At 38.9% G+C, this 12,686-nt stretch overlaps 1 protein-coding gene across 6 annotated transcripts in view; it reads right to left on the reverse strand.

Moving 5' to 3' along the window:
* Positions 1–12,686, reverse strand: part of MALT1 (MALT1 paracaspase) — a 36,924-nt gene that overhangs the window by 16,283 nt on the left and 7,955 nt on the right. For 5 of the 6 annotated variants that reach the window (XR_010607791.1, XR_010607792.1, XR_010607793.1 and 2 more), the window contains exons 5-14: positions 12,231–12,409; positions 12,000–12,096; positions 11,234–11,266; positions 10,194–10,220; positions 9,048–9,083; positions 8,099–8,302; positions 3,700–3,877; positions 2,281–2,355; positions 1,536–1,663; positions 786–935 (exon numbers count right to left, since the gene is read on the reverse strand). Coding sequence is in view for 1 of the 6 variants with exons in the window: in XM_065655624.1 (XP_065511696.1) it covers positions 786–935; positions 1,536–1,663; positions 2,281–2,355; positions 3,700–3,877; positions 8,099–8,302; positions 9,048–9,083; positions 10,194–10,220; positions 11,234–11,266; positions 12,000–12,096; positions 12,231–12,409 (1,107 nt within the window). In the remaining 5 variants the exon portion in view is untranslated. The remainder of the gene's footprint in view (positions 1–785; positions 936–1,535; positions 1,664–2,280; positions 2,356–3,699; positions 3,878–8,098; positions 8,303–9,047; positions 9,084–10,193; positions 10,221–11,233; positions 11,267–11,999; positions 12,097–12,230; positions 12,410–12,686) is intronic. The other variant, XR_010607794.1, reaches the window with a different exon arrangement.

Consider the following 12,686-nt stretch of genomic DNA (forward strand, 5'->3'; position numbering starts at 1 on the left):
CTGTGTGTATGCTTTGTACTGATTCTTCTGCTCCCACTGAAGTGGATTATTTAACATTATTGTAGATATAGCTTTATACAAATATAAAGGCTATTCTCTTCCCAAATTCCAAAGACATTCTCTTCTATACATGGCTTAACACAAATAAACCATGAGATAACATTATGTCTTTATAATTTTTGTTCTGCATTTCAACCAATTAACAAACGAAAATTGAGGGCTTGACTCCACAAATAAAAATCTATATCTGTGAAAGAGTCTGCCTGCATGACTAGTTAGGTCTTAAAAATGCCACCTCTGACCCTCTGCCCAATCTGTCAAAGAAATTTTAAAATATACTCCAGCATATTTAGGTGAAAAAAATAAAAAGGTTTCAAACCTCACCACCCTTCTTAAAAGAATCCTAGAAAGCCTGGAACTGATCTCACTCTTATTTTAGTTTTCTTGGTTGTATAGATGGAAAACTCCTTTTCATCATGCCCTTTTACCATACAGTTCACCTGGCTATTTTAGGTGATTAATGATGGCTCAGAAGTGTCATTATTAGACACAAACGGACTCTTAGGAGATTATCCCTGGAGACACACATCATGTAAGTCTCCCCTTCAGCCTTTGAGAGGTCTTAAAGATACTCAGGGTGAATTCTGCATGTCACCTTGTTCATTAGAATAGTTCAGATATTAACTTGAATTTCTTCCATTTCTATTCAGTATCACAACCCACAGGCTAGAGATTATTTTTCCCACCGTACCAGCAGGATCACCTAAAAGCAGACTGTACTATACCGTGAGCTTTGGCCCACTGCAGGTTCCGTGCCAGAGACTCTGCAGAAGATGCGGTTTGTTGAATGGGATCAGTCAACGCCCTTTTCTCAGACAAGCTGCTGCGGATCTCCAAAGCTTGTTTGCCTTTGGTAAGGTGACATTTGCCCATATCTAAAAATAAGATGCAAATGTTTTCTTTCAAAATCAATGTTTGCACAGAAGCAGTACGTTTCCCTCAACAGTTTTCACTTTAGCATTTCTCCTATCGGTTATGAAAGACAATTACTGAAGCAGGCATATTAAAATATTGGATTGCCCTTTATAGTATCCTTATACCCCTTGATAGAGAGCAAATAATCATCATTACTAGAGCACTCTTTGAAGTAGGTAGGACTCAATTGTTAAAACAAATGTCGAAATGACTGGATTACCATTAGCAGCTAACACCACAAGACAGAAGAGTAATTTTTGTGGATGGACAACTCAAAGCTCCATCCAGAAAGACACTCAGAGCAAATATGGTTCACTAATAAGGAGAGTATAAAACTGATCACTATTAAAGCAGCTCACATCCCTTTATAATATCATGATCCTTGTTAATGTGCTGCTCAGTAGCACCTGCTTCTTGATAAAAGCTGCTGCTTTAACAAACAGCAACAAGAAAGAGCTTAAAGTAGTGTAACACATTCACCATTAGAGAAATGACATTTAAGCAAAAAGGTTTCTAGTAATGCAGGCTGAGAAGACTTAGTGCAGTGAGCTGGAGTTCACCTTCTGCAACCTCATCAAGCAATACAGTAATCTTCTTGTCTTCTAGCAAACGGTCCTTCAAGAACTTCATGAAGATTCCATTGGCCAACCCCGACTGCTGAATTTCAAAAGCTTCTGCTCCTTGGCACCTACGAGATCACCGATATCAGACAAGGAAAAAACACTGAAACATCTGCATGATTAACATCAACATGAGGACAAAAGGAGTGAAAATGAGGACAAAACGTGGGGAAGAAACTCTACAATTTGAAAACCAGGTTGCGTCTAAGGCAAACCTGCTCCTCGTGTTCACTTGCAAGCAACTCAGCCTGGGAAGGTTTCACTTGCAGTCAAGCCACAGACCAGAGCTGATGTCAAACTGTTTATATGAGGAGCTTTAATTTGTCACAGAAGAATTCCCTAAAGCTCCACTACTGCTATTCAACAGTTTTTTCTTCCAGGTGAACCTGCCTTAGCAGATGGGTTGGACTAGATGATCTCCAGAGTTCCCTTCCAACCCCAACCACTCCGTGATTCTGTGAAATACTGGGAATCATTACAAACGCATTTCCACAGTCAGTTACACTGTGGAATGACTCAAAGAATGAAGTAAAAAAAGATAGCATGAGGATGTGAACATGGATATAAATTAGTGGTCCTTTAACACCACAGTTAGTATTCTTCCGTAAAAGCTTAGCTATACAATCTCAGTGGTCACTTTTGGCTTCAAACCCTCTGTGGCACAGCAAGAGAAAAATTTCCTTACGTTGCATATCCAAAAACGATGTTGGCTGTAACCTTCAGAGCATCTAAGATAAGAATTGTGTCATCATATTCATTTCTGCAATAAATGGAAACATAACAAAATAAAATAATAATTTGAGAAATAATAATGGTGACAAATTCTACAGTTCCTCAAACCTCTGAAACAGCATAGTTCAGAAACAGTATTTTTTTTTTCTCTCCTACAATTCTGGAGAAAGACAAAAATCAGTTTCATCAATACTTCCCATGAAGACAATGTAAACACACATACTTCATGCATTACCCAGATGAGGGCATGCTGTATTAACCAATACAGAGTTCGGCTGCAATCGCCTCAAAAATAATTCCTGATAACTAGCCATTTTAGGTTATTACAAACACTATAGGAATCTTTATTATTTTTTTTCAAAACATGGTGTCTGCATGGTTAGCATGAGGCTTATGTAGCTATATTTTCTATTTGGAGAGCAGACTGTGGACCTGAATTGGGTCACTGGCATTTCATTAGCAGTGAAGTTCAGAGTACCCACAAACACTACGGCACTAGCAATTCTCTATTATGGAACATTCCTTAGAGACCAGTTTTCAGAAGTGCTAACTGAAGAGCTGATTCAAATGCAAGTTTAATCAGGCATCGTAGTCTCTTACCATGGAAAGAAAACAGTACTTTGTTTAGAAAAAAATGATAAACCAGTTGATTTTTAAGCTCTAAATAAAGATACAACATCCCCAGCATAAAAGCAGTCCAGAAAAATCCATGTCTCTAAAGAGTTCTAAAATATGCACTTCACCTGAGCCCTCCTGTCAAATTAACATGTCTGTGATCATATGGATTCTGCTTCCTCCCTGTAACCATGAGGATGGTTAACAATGCAAGGGGAAAGGGTAATTTTTCTTCTTTAAGATGCCTAATTTCACTTTTATCTAATAAGACTGATGCTTTGTAACTTTTAAACAACAACAACAAAAGAAGAAATAAATGTAATTCAAATCAAGAGGCAAGTATCTGCCCACCAAAACAGAAAGTCTAATCACCAGCTTCACATTTCCACCCAAGATCAAAGGCAAAATCAGTCTGTGAATGAATTCTACTGACTTCAAAAGCACTCGTGTGCAGGCTGTGAATTCTCAGAACTTTGAACTTTCAAGTCCAGTGAATTCTTGGCCAGACTAAACATCTCTCCTCAGCATGAAGCCCAGCTTTCTCTCAAGATCCCTCGATATTCTCTCAAAGTGGCTGTTCAGTTTAATTTGTTTTTTAAATAGGGTCCGTTTTAATCTGTTGCTGCAGTGAATAAACTAAACTTCACAGTTGCTTCCCAAAAGTACTGTCATTATACCCTCTCCCTCTATGGGAAGCAAAAACATCCTGCGAACATCTACTGTCAGTTCTCACTATTCAAGAATTATGAGATTATACCTTTTCCGACACATATCCAGCAGGAACACATTAAGTCCCGTCTCTTTCGCCTGCATTAGTTTCAGGATGTTCTGCACACACAGACAGTTTGCAGATCGGTAGGGGTTTGGAGCATCAACAGGAACCATGAAGCTGTTTCCATAGTTTTCGTAGCCGTGGCCAGCGTAGTATAACAAACCTGAGAGTTCAAAACATATGTGACTGAAAACACACTTCGAGAGTACATTGGAACATCTCTGTAAATTTTAGCACCGTCACGAACTTCATGCACTACGTCCGCGCTATATGTCTGTGGGAGATTAAGATCATTCAAGCTACTCCGCACAGGTTTTTTTAATATCGATATGTCTTTGTTAATACAGGAAGGATGGGGAGGCAGGGAACAACGTGAACAACAGCTTCACAATATACAGACACAACAGGTTAAAAAAAAATCACTCATGCAATAGAATCAGTTAGATATTTGCACCAAACGCACAAAGTTAAATTACCTGAAAACAGAGAGAGTTATGATCTCTAACAGAAAGAATCATAGATGAGAAATAATCTCATGTATGAGATAAAAGTCATACATATGAACAAGGAAATGTGCTAACTGTAAAACATCCTCTCCACATGTGCAATTACAAAGCTCTGAGTAGCAGTGAGTCACTGCAGATTTTACAGATAGAAAAAAATCATGCTGAACAGTTTGGATGGATTGTTTTTCCCTTTTTTTTAATGAGATGCTGTTATCTTTAAAATTATTCTCCCTTATTTATTTTTTTACTTGCCATTAATCATTGGCAATTCCTAAAAGTACTTTACCTAGAAAAAAATCAGGGGAGAACCTTGCTTGCACAATGAGAGTATTTTTCAAGTTTTTAGTTTTACTCTTTCCTCTGTACAGTTTATCCAGTTGTCTGTTCCCAGTGCTGGTTTTGCTTATCTATGGCAAGTTCCATCTTCTAAAAATAATTTTTATTTATCTATACAAAGCAGTCTATGGGTCAGATCTCCAATTAGCATGCAGTGCTGCAGCTGAATCGAAGTCAACAGAGATATGAATATCTATGCTAACTGGAGATACGGTCTTCTTACGTCATTACTCACTAAAAATAGATACGAAATCTGTCACTACGAAACTTGAATATTCTGAAAAAAAACCAAAATAAGCCTTACCCTGACATACTAAAATGATCTCCATTTAAATCAGCTCACGTAGGTAGTTATTTTTACCTTTTCATTACAGACAGCTCCAACAAATGAGAACACTTCCTCCATACAGCCCTGCGCCTTTTCTAGAGAATACCAAGATCTAACTCCAAACTAAGCCCGGGGCTCTTGTCCACTTGCGAGCTCCCAGGTCGGTAACAACCATGCCAGGCCCTTGCAAACCGCTCCGCTCCATCACCAGCGCTCCCTGCTCTTTATGGGAAACAGGCAGGAGCAGCCAGCAAGTGCAAACAAGGTAAGCGCTGGGATGCAGTGTTCCCCGAGAACAGAGAGCACAGCGGTTATTCGGCTGCCAGAGCCCTGCAAAATGGCAACAGCTTTACTCAGTTAAAAGTTAGATTTCTAAAGGATATGGAATGTAAAGCGCATGATTAAAAACCTGAACAAATAACGGGATGATTGGACTATTTATAAGATTCCAGTGGTTACCTGAGACCGGGTGGTTTCAAGAGAGTTAAAAAGGAAATTAAGCACCAAGTGCATGACTCCATCTCAGGTACTAAGTTAAAAGGAAACGCTTATATTTGATTTCCACAGAGTTTGGATCTGGACATAAATCAAGGTTCTGTTGGAGATTATGTGTATCTCCAAATGTATGTTAGATAAGTAATTGGACTGGCTGAAATAAAGAAGTATCTTTCATGTAAAGCACAATTTATCAGAGTATTTCCTCAATGAACACAAATATCTCGGAAATTACAACAATCTTTATTTTGTATCCTTGGCAGATGACTGTGCTATGCTTTTTTGATGAGTACCTGCAACAGTTAATATGTTGAGCTCAAGATCAGAAATAAATCTGTGCATACCCAGAGTAAGCACAGCAAACATGTTTGGAGGGCCTCATCAGACACTTCGACACAACAGTTTTAAGTAGGCTCAAGTTCCTCACAGACGTCAGCATTTAAATGATATCTGCAGCTCTCTCGTGCTTTCTCTCTCTCTCTCTTGTTTTCAATAAAGTAGCCTAACTATTTTTAGCCTTTAAAAATACAGGTCTATGCTTTTACCCTTTGTGGAATACAATCTGAATTGCACCCTACGTTTAGAACAACATAAACTAAGACATTAGAGGAGACAATCATCATCACTTTGTTCACTACTCCTGCTGTTAAGGAACAGCATTTGAAATGCCACTTTCCTGGCAGTAAGCAAGAATTATACAACGTCATATTAGGCACCGTGAATATGTGTAACAAGGACTAAACAGAAGTAGCCACTGTGCCTCTTCTGTTTGGAGCCGTGCCCACTAAAAATGCAATAAATCATCGTCTATTTGTGCACTGACAGCATCTTTTACATGCTTTAAGCCATTAATAGCCACTATCCAGAAAGAATAAAGCGACCATTTAAATTGAAGTAGTTATTGCCAAACACTACTAGAAGAATGCTCTGCTTACCTTTCAGAAACGTCAACTTGCTGGGAAAATACAACTGCAAATATATGCCTTATAAAAGCTTTCATAAGCCTTTCAGTACTTTAGTTTCTAAATTCATGTCAACAATTATAGAAAAAAACTAAGAAGGTGCAAGAAACTAAAACCTCACTCAAATACAAGGCACATCTATTTCCCAGGGAACAAAAAAAGAAAACCACTATCAGAAAGTCCACTAAACTTTAGTGCCATAATTAGTCTTCATGTCATGCAAGTTTTGGCTCTGACATAAATGCCCAAATGTCAGATCAGCCAGTTCTGCACAGACAGAGCATCAGGTAACACACCATTAAAAAAGTCATTCTAAGAAATACTCTGACCTTGTGTTCCCAAAAAGAATCAAATAATGTTTTCTCAGGTGGGTGTTACTATAGGAATTCTGCAATTTAAACAGGACAACTGGCAGAACTTTTTGGTCTCTGTTCTAAATAATTTCTTGAGTCGTTTATGCAATCTTAGCTTTTAGAAAAATGACAAAAATAGTGGCAGTCAGCAGCAAACACCTCACAGCCCACAGAAGAACTTTTCTTCCAGTCCAAGCCAGGTCATTCCAGGCCTTTTCCATCCAGGACAAGAAGGTTTTTGCTCTGTGCTCAATTCCTCCATGCCCTCCCCCGGCTAGTCCAGCCACCAGTTCTGTCTTGTGCTTCGTTCCTCAAAATCAAGTTCATGCAAGACAAGGAATCCCAATATATGAGTAATCACCTAAGAATCACTGCATACCCGTAGTAGCAAAGCATACCAGACCCGATGGGTTAGTCATTATCCCCATAAGGCCTCTCCTGTGCAGCATGTGGAAGAGAGCTTAAAATTATTATGAATATTCTATTACAGGTATCTTATAAATGAACGTGTGACTCAACAAAAACTTATAGAAAAAAGATAAATGTGTTAAACGCACATCTTTTAGTATGCATACTTTGCTTAATTTGTCCTCCTGTAACTAAAACCAATACTGAGGAGATGCTGCAGCACAATCACAGCATTCTGCAGACATCCAGCAGAAGACAGGATGAACAGAAGGGTCCCACCAGCAAGCCCAGAACATTTCCACGCTGTCCTTAGGGCTGTTCCCGGCCACCCCAGCAGAAACACAACCGAGCAGCCCACATGTGCCACGGGCCTGGCCAGCCCTGACCAAACCACTGACCTGCAGGCACGGGAAGGAGGGGGACGAGAGGAGTTTATGAAGGTGTTCAAGAGGCCTGCTAAAGGCACAAGGGCTGCTGCCCCAGGCTGCAGCTCGTCTTCTCTGCCACAGTTACACAGCGTCCAGCTACTCTGCTGCTTGCTTGTTCTCATAATACATTAATACAGGTCACACAACAGACTGTTCTTGCTCTTGCTTAACAGACTACTGCAAACGAGTGCTAACGACCTCTTAGTACAGACGTGCATCTTCTGCAGTGCACGTTGTCAAGTTCACTCTGCAGATGCAGCAGCTTTTAGCAGACAAACACATCAGTGCTGTCAAACAGGAAAGTGCACTGCAGTGTTAGGAGTGGTTAAAGCAAAAAGTTGAAACATTTCATCTGTTCTAAGAATAAAAAAATAACATTTTAACCAAAGGCAAGGATATGCTGGTGGGTGTTTTTAACTTACTTTTCCAATTCTACATACATGCTATTTGCCATGAAGTTTGTTTTGCTGTCACATACAGTGAGCTGGCAGAGGTAAATACCAGATGTTTGTGTACTTGATACACCACCAAACTGACCTACTTCAGAAGGGGGATCACGTGTTCTTACCGTATACTCCTTTGTCCAGAAGAAGTAAAAATTCATCCACTGCATTTCGCATCTCAGACTCAGTAAGATCCAGCAAAGAAACAACTTTGAAATCCAGTTGTCTTAGCAAATTGGTCAATTCATAGACATCTACCATCGGAGCCTTGAGTTGGGGGTGATTCCAGTAGCTCATATTTCCTATTAACAGAGCTACCTTGTCTGTTGCTGCGAAGATAAAGGAAAAACAAAACCACAGCACCTTTACATATCCCATGGGTTCAATATCTTTAAATTCAATTTCTTCCAAACTGAAAACAGTACCCAATCTCACTTCAGGTGCAACATTATATAATTTTAAGTGTCATCCAACATCAACAATAGAGCTAAATTCTCATCCAAAAAACCAGTTCAGCGTGGTCTGACAGTCAACATATCTGAACCGCGATGCATCTCACACTGGACAACCTGTCACTAAGGCTATCTCCCATTTCTTTCATTTTTCTGAAAGAACAGACAATTACTGAATTCCCCCATGCAAGAAGAAATATAACCAATGTGAAAATTCTTATGGTAAGTTGCCAAAGCTATGGCCAGTATACTTTCTCAAAAAACCTCAAATTTTCTTATGTTTCTTAAAAAACCACCACACCGTCGAATTATTCAAAGCAAGGGAGTGACACACTGGCTAAGGCCGTGGCCAGAGGAATGTGAAACAGTAAACTGAAACAGATTAGAAGTTGTAGACACTCCCGAGTCACTAAAAATACTGGTGCCGTCACCACAGTTTACTACTGAAAGGCCATGCAAGCATTATAAAGCACTACAAAAATATACAAAAGTCTCACTCCCTGCAGCTACTTACATGCATTATTATTGCACTGGAAGTGGCAGAGACAGCAACATTCAGAAGCAGCAAAATCTACTCCCTAGATATGAAATACATACAACAAATAAATACAAAACTACTTACCAACAGGTCTGTGATTGGACCGTTCTTGTAGGTCTGCTTGAAACAGATTGAAAGAGCAGATCATCAGTAACTACAGTCATAGCTGCCAACGGCAGAAAATGAACCGAGTGTTCCATACACCATAGTCTACCGGTGCTGCTTTGACTAACGAGTTACTAGTTTAGGACAAAAAAAGGCTCTTTTTTGTTTGTTTTGGTGGGGTTTTGGGGTGTTTTTCTGTTGTTGTTGTTTACCTGATTTGCTTCACCCTCTTCCAACAAACATAGCCTACTAGAATGTGAATAGCTAGTTCTATTAATTAAGAAATCATAGATGCTTACAGTATAACTTTGAGTCTCACAAACTGCACATCAGCATTTTCAGTAACATTCGAAACAGACCATCCTCTCCAAATGAAACTCAGATATGCAAGATGGGGGATGCTTAGCAGGGATGACCATCTCTATGTGAAAACTCTTTTACTTTGTACTTCACAGAGGGTTGGTAGAGCCAATGCTGTGCCCAGAGAAACAGGTGAGCGACATGCCAAAGTCATACACGTTGGATAATGTGTTACACACCATGACAGTACCACTTCAGTGACTAAAGCTAAGTCTTGACAAAAGTAAATGTATCTTTGTTGTCTAACCCAGGAAATTATATGACCTTTGTGACTGGAGATTTTGGGAACACTGTATCAGAGATAACCCTTTATGGAGCACGACTCTAGATCTATGTTTCTAGAATAAAAATCAAACAGGCTTCAGATCACATTAGCTCACTCCAACATGAATTTAAGAAAGTCAGAGACACCTACGTCTTTTTCACCTTCATCATCTGAAAGAGCAGCAACATACTAAAACTTAAGAGTCCAAAGAAGTCACAGACAAGAAAGCTAATTTATTCTGTACAAGTATATGTATAAAAGACAAGCTTTGTGTGATTTTACAAAGATAATAGCAGCCCTATGATTTACTATATTTTTCAAGTTAATTTATTGGAATGAGAAAGCTGTGCTGCTCTTAACATGATATATGCCAATATTAAATCCCCAGTTATAAACACATCCAAATAATGTAAACTATATATTGTAACCCAGCTAGGCTTCAGTGATTTGTAACATAAAATGAAGATGTGAAAATAAGTCTGCCAAAACTTAGCACTTACCTGGTTCTTGAAGATCACTTAGCTCTTCTGTGAGGAAATACACCAATAAAATCATAGTTTAAACAAGAAGAAAAAGATAAATTTTTATTAATAAAAACTGTAAAGTGTCATGCCATTATTCATAGAAGCTGAATGTTAGAAAAAAACTACCTTTCTAAAATACTTTTGGCTTTGCATTTCTGTAAACTTAACCTTTCAATGTTTATTCCACACACAGAGAAGAGAAAATCCTACATCAATACACTAAGCCATGCTAGACAGAGCATTATAACATAGTAGATCTCAAAACAAAGGGAAAAACACAGACTATGCCTCAACCCCACAGGCATGCAGGCAGCTTGAAGGAGTAAGGAACAAGACACAGGAATCACCCATTTGAAAAAGATGTTTGAAGGACTGCTGAAAAAGCAACATCCTGAGCAAGAAATCTTACTTTTCAGGGTAGTTAAATTACAGATAAGTAGGAGGTTTCTGCATAGCACCCTACCAGGTAACGCAGACATCCCCAAGCCAGAATAGACGTGAAGGCTCAATGAGACAACTGGTCTCAGAAGATATGCCATGGAAGTGGCTGACACGGAAACCCGGGTCACCCGGGTTCCTACACATCTTCAGCTTTTCTTGCAAGGATGTTGCCTCCTGACCCCAGCCAAAGAAATCTCAAGATCTTTACATTTCACTAGAAACTGTAAGCACATGACATGAAACCAGTGCAAAAATCGACGACTCTGAATACAGTGTGTTTCAAAAAGATGGACCCAATTTCAAATATATAGTGATTTCAAATTGGGTCCATCTTTTGAAACATCCTGTATTATAGAAGAAGAAAGCAGCTTTATTTTTCACCCTTGTGCTCTAGACCATGGTATCAAGGCAAAGAGGAGAAAAGCACATGCAGAAGGAATGTTGTATCACACATGCGTGTTTTAAAATAGCCTGAAGCTCTTAACCCAGACGTGCTTTCCAGCAACGCCCTCAGCAATCCATCACCCCCATCATTAATTTTTAGTAATTGATTCACAACTAAAGATTTACTTTACCTTCTGTGCACTCCACTGCCATAGCTTTCCTTCCTTGTGTTTTAAGCGGGGGGAAAAATTGGAAGACAATTGCTCTCAGTTATGAGAGTCAGCACACAAAGTGGAAGACAAGGGTCACTTCCAAGCTTCTCTGCAATTTGGCTCATTTTAAAGCAGTATAAATCAGCACTGACCACAACACTTTACAGTGATTATTACTAAAACTCGGGAGTACTAAACTAGAGTATTTCTTAGGACAGCAAAAAACTTTTCATATGAATTATGCAATAGTATTCCCAGATGTATCTGAAAGCTATACAAACAGATCATCTTCTCTTCAGTTTACTGCAAATACATGTACTGCAAATACTAAATCATGTTACATTCATATATTCCTTTATTCTGCTTGCTATGAATAATCTCACCTGTCATGATTGCTGAAGGACTCAGTGTAACTCGGTCCATATCACCAACAAGAGTTAAACTGGTTTTTAGTTGTCAAAAACCATGAAGAAATCAGCTTGCAATCTGCTGACAAGCCATGTACATGCTAGCGATGCTAAAAAGTGGTAGCTTTTCTATGCTGGCTACCATAAAAACTCAAAGCACTCTATAACTGATAAATCTCTCAAATTCCATTTGCTGCAAGCAAGCACAGCTATTTTAACAAATGGATAAACTAAAAATACAGAAGGCTATGTGCTTGGCTTAATTGAGTTGATAAATTCAATTGATAAGAAGAAACTGATAAACTGACTGACCAATATCAAACAGAAAAACTCCTTACCTATAATGACTTCTATCTTTTCGCTGTCTTGATCTTCCCGGTCATTGAACACACGACACCAATACGTCCCCTGATGTTCCACATCCACGGAAGTTACCTAACACAAGCATCATCAGTCATGTCACCAGACCTCAAGAGAATCAGTTTCATTTTCTTCAAGGAAGCTTTATGTGCCAAGTTAAAGGTGATTACACATTAGTCGCCCAAGGCTGGCACTTTGCAGTAACTTACCGTGAAGATATTTTTGCTCCCATTTGCCAAGGGAAATCCATTTCTGAACCACTGGTAATGAGGAATTGGGTTTCCAACAGCTCCACATTCTAGTACCAATGCATCCCCCACTGTCAGGTTTTGCAGCTGAGGCTGAATACATATGTGCAACTTGTTTTCAGGCAAACCAATTAAGCTCTCTTAAAAAAAAAAAAAAAAGGAAGGAAAAAAGAAGAGAAAGGGTGAGACAACCTAACCACATACAGACTAACATGAATTGACTTTTCTTATGCAAGTAACACACATTTGACTGTTGGCTGATCGTTTATAAAACCCATGAACACACACTTCACAGCAAAAAGACTCAGTTTAACTCATGCATTTCTTCCTCTCAAGGGTTTATATTTCAGTAAATTGTCTTTACTATTATCTGGCTTGTTTACATGAAGTTGAAAAGACCGTATTAGCAAACATATA

This window comes from Caloenas nicobarica, chromosome Z (genome assembly GCF_036013445.1).
Source record: "Caloenas nicobarica isolate bCalNic1 chromosome Z, bCalNic1.hap1, whole genome shotgun sequence".
Classification (NCBI taxonomy): domain Eukaryota; kingdom Metazoa; phylum Chordata; class Aves; order Columbiformes; family Columbidae; genus Caloenas; species Caloenas nicobarica.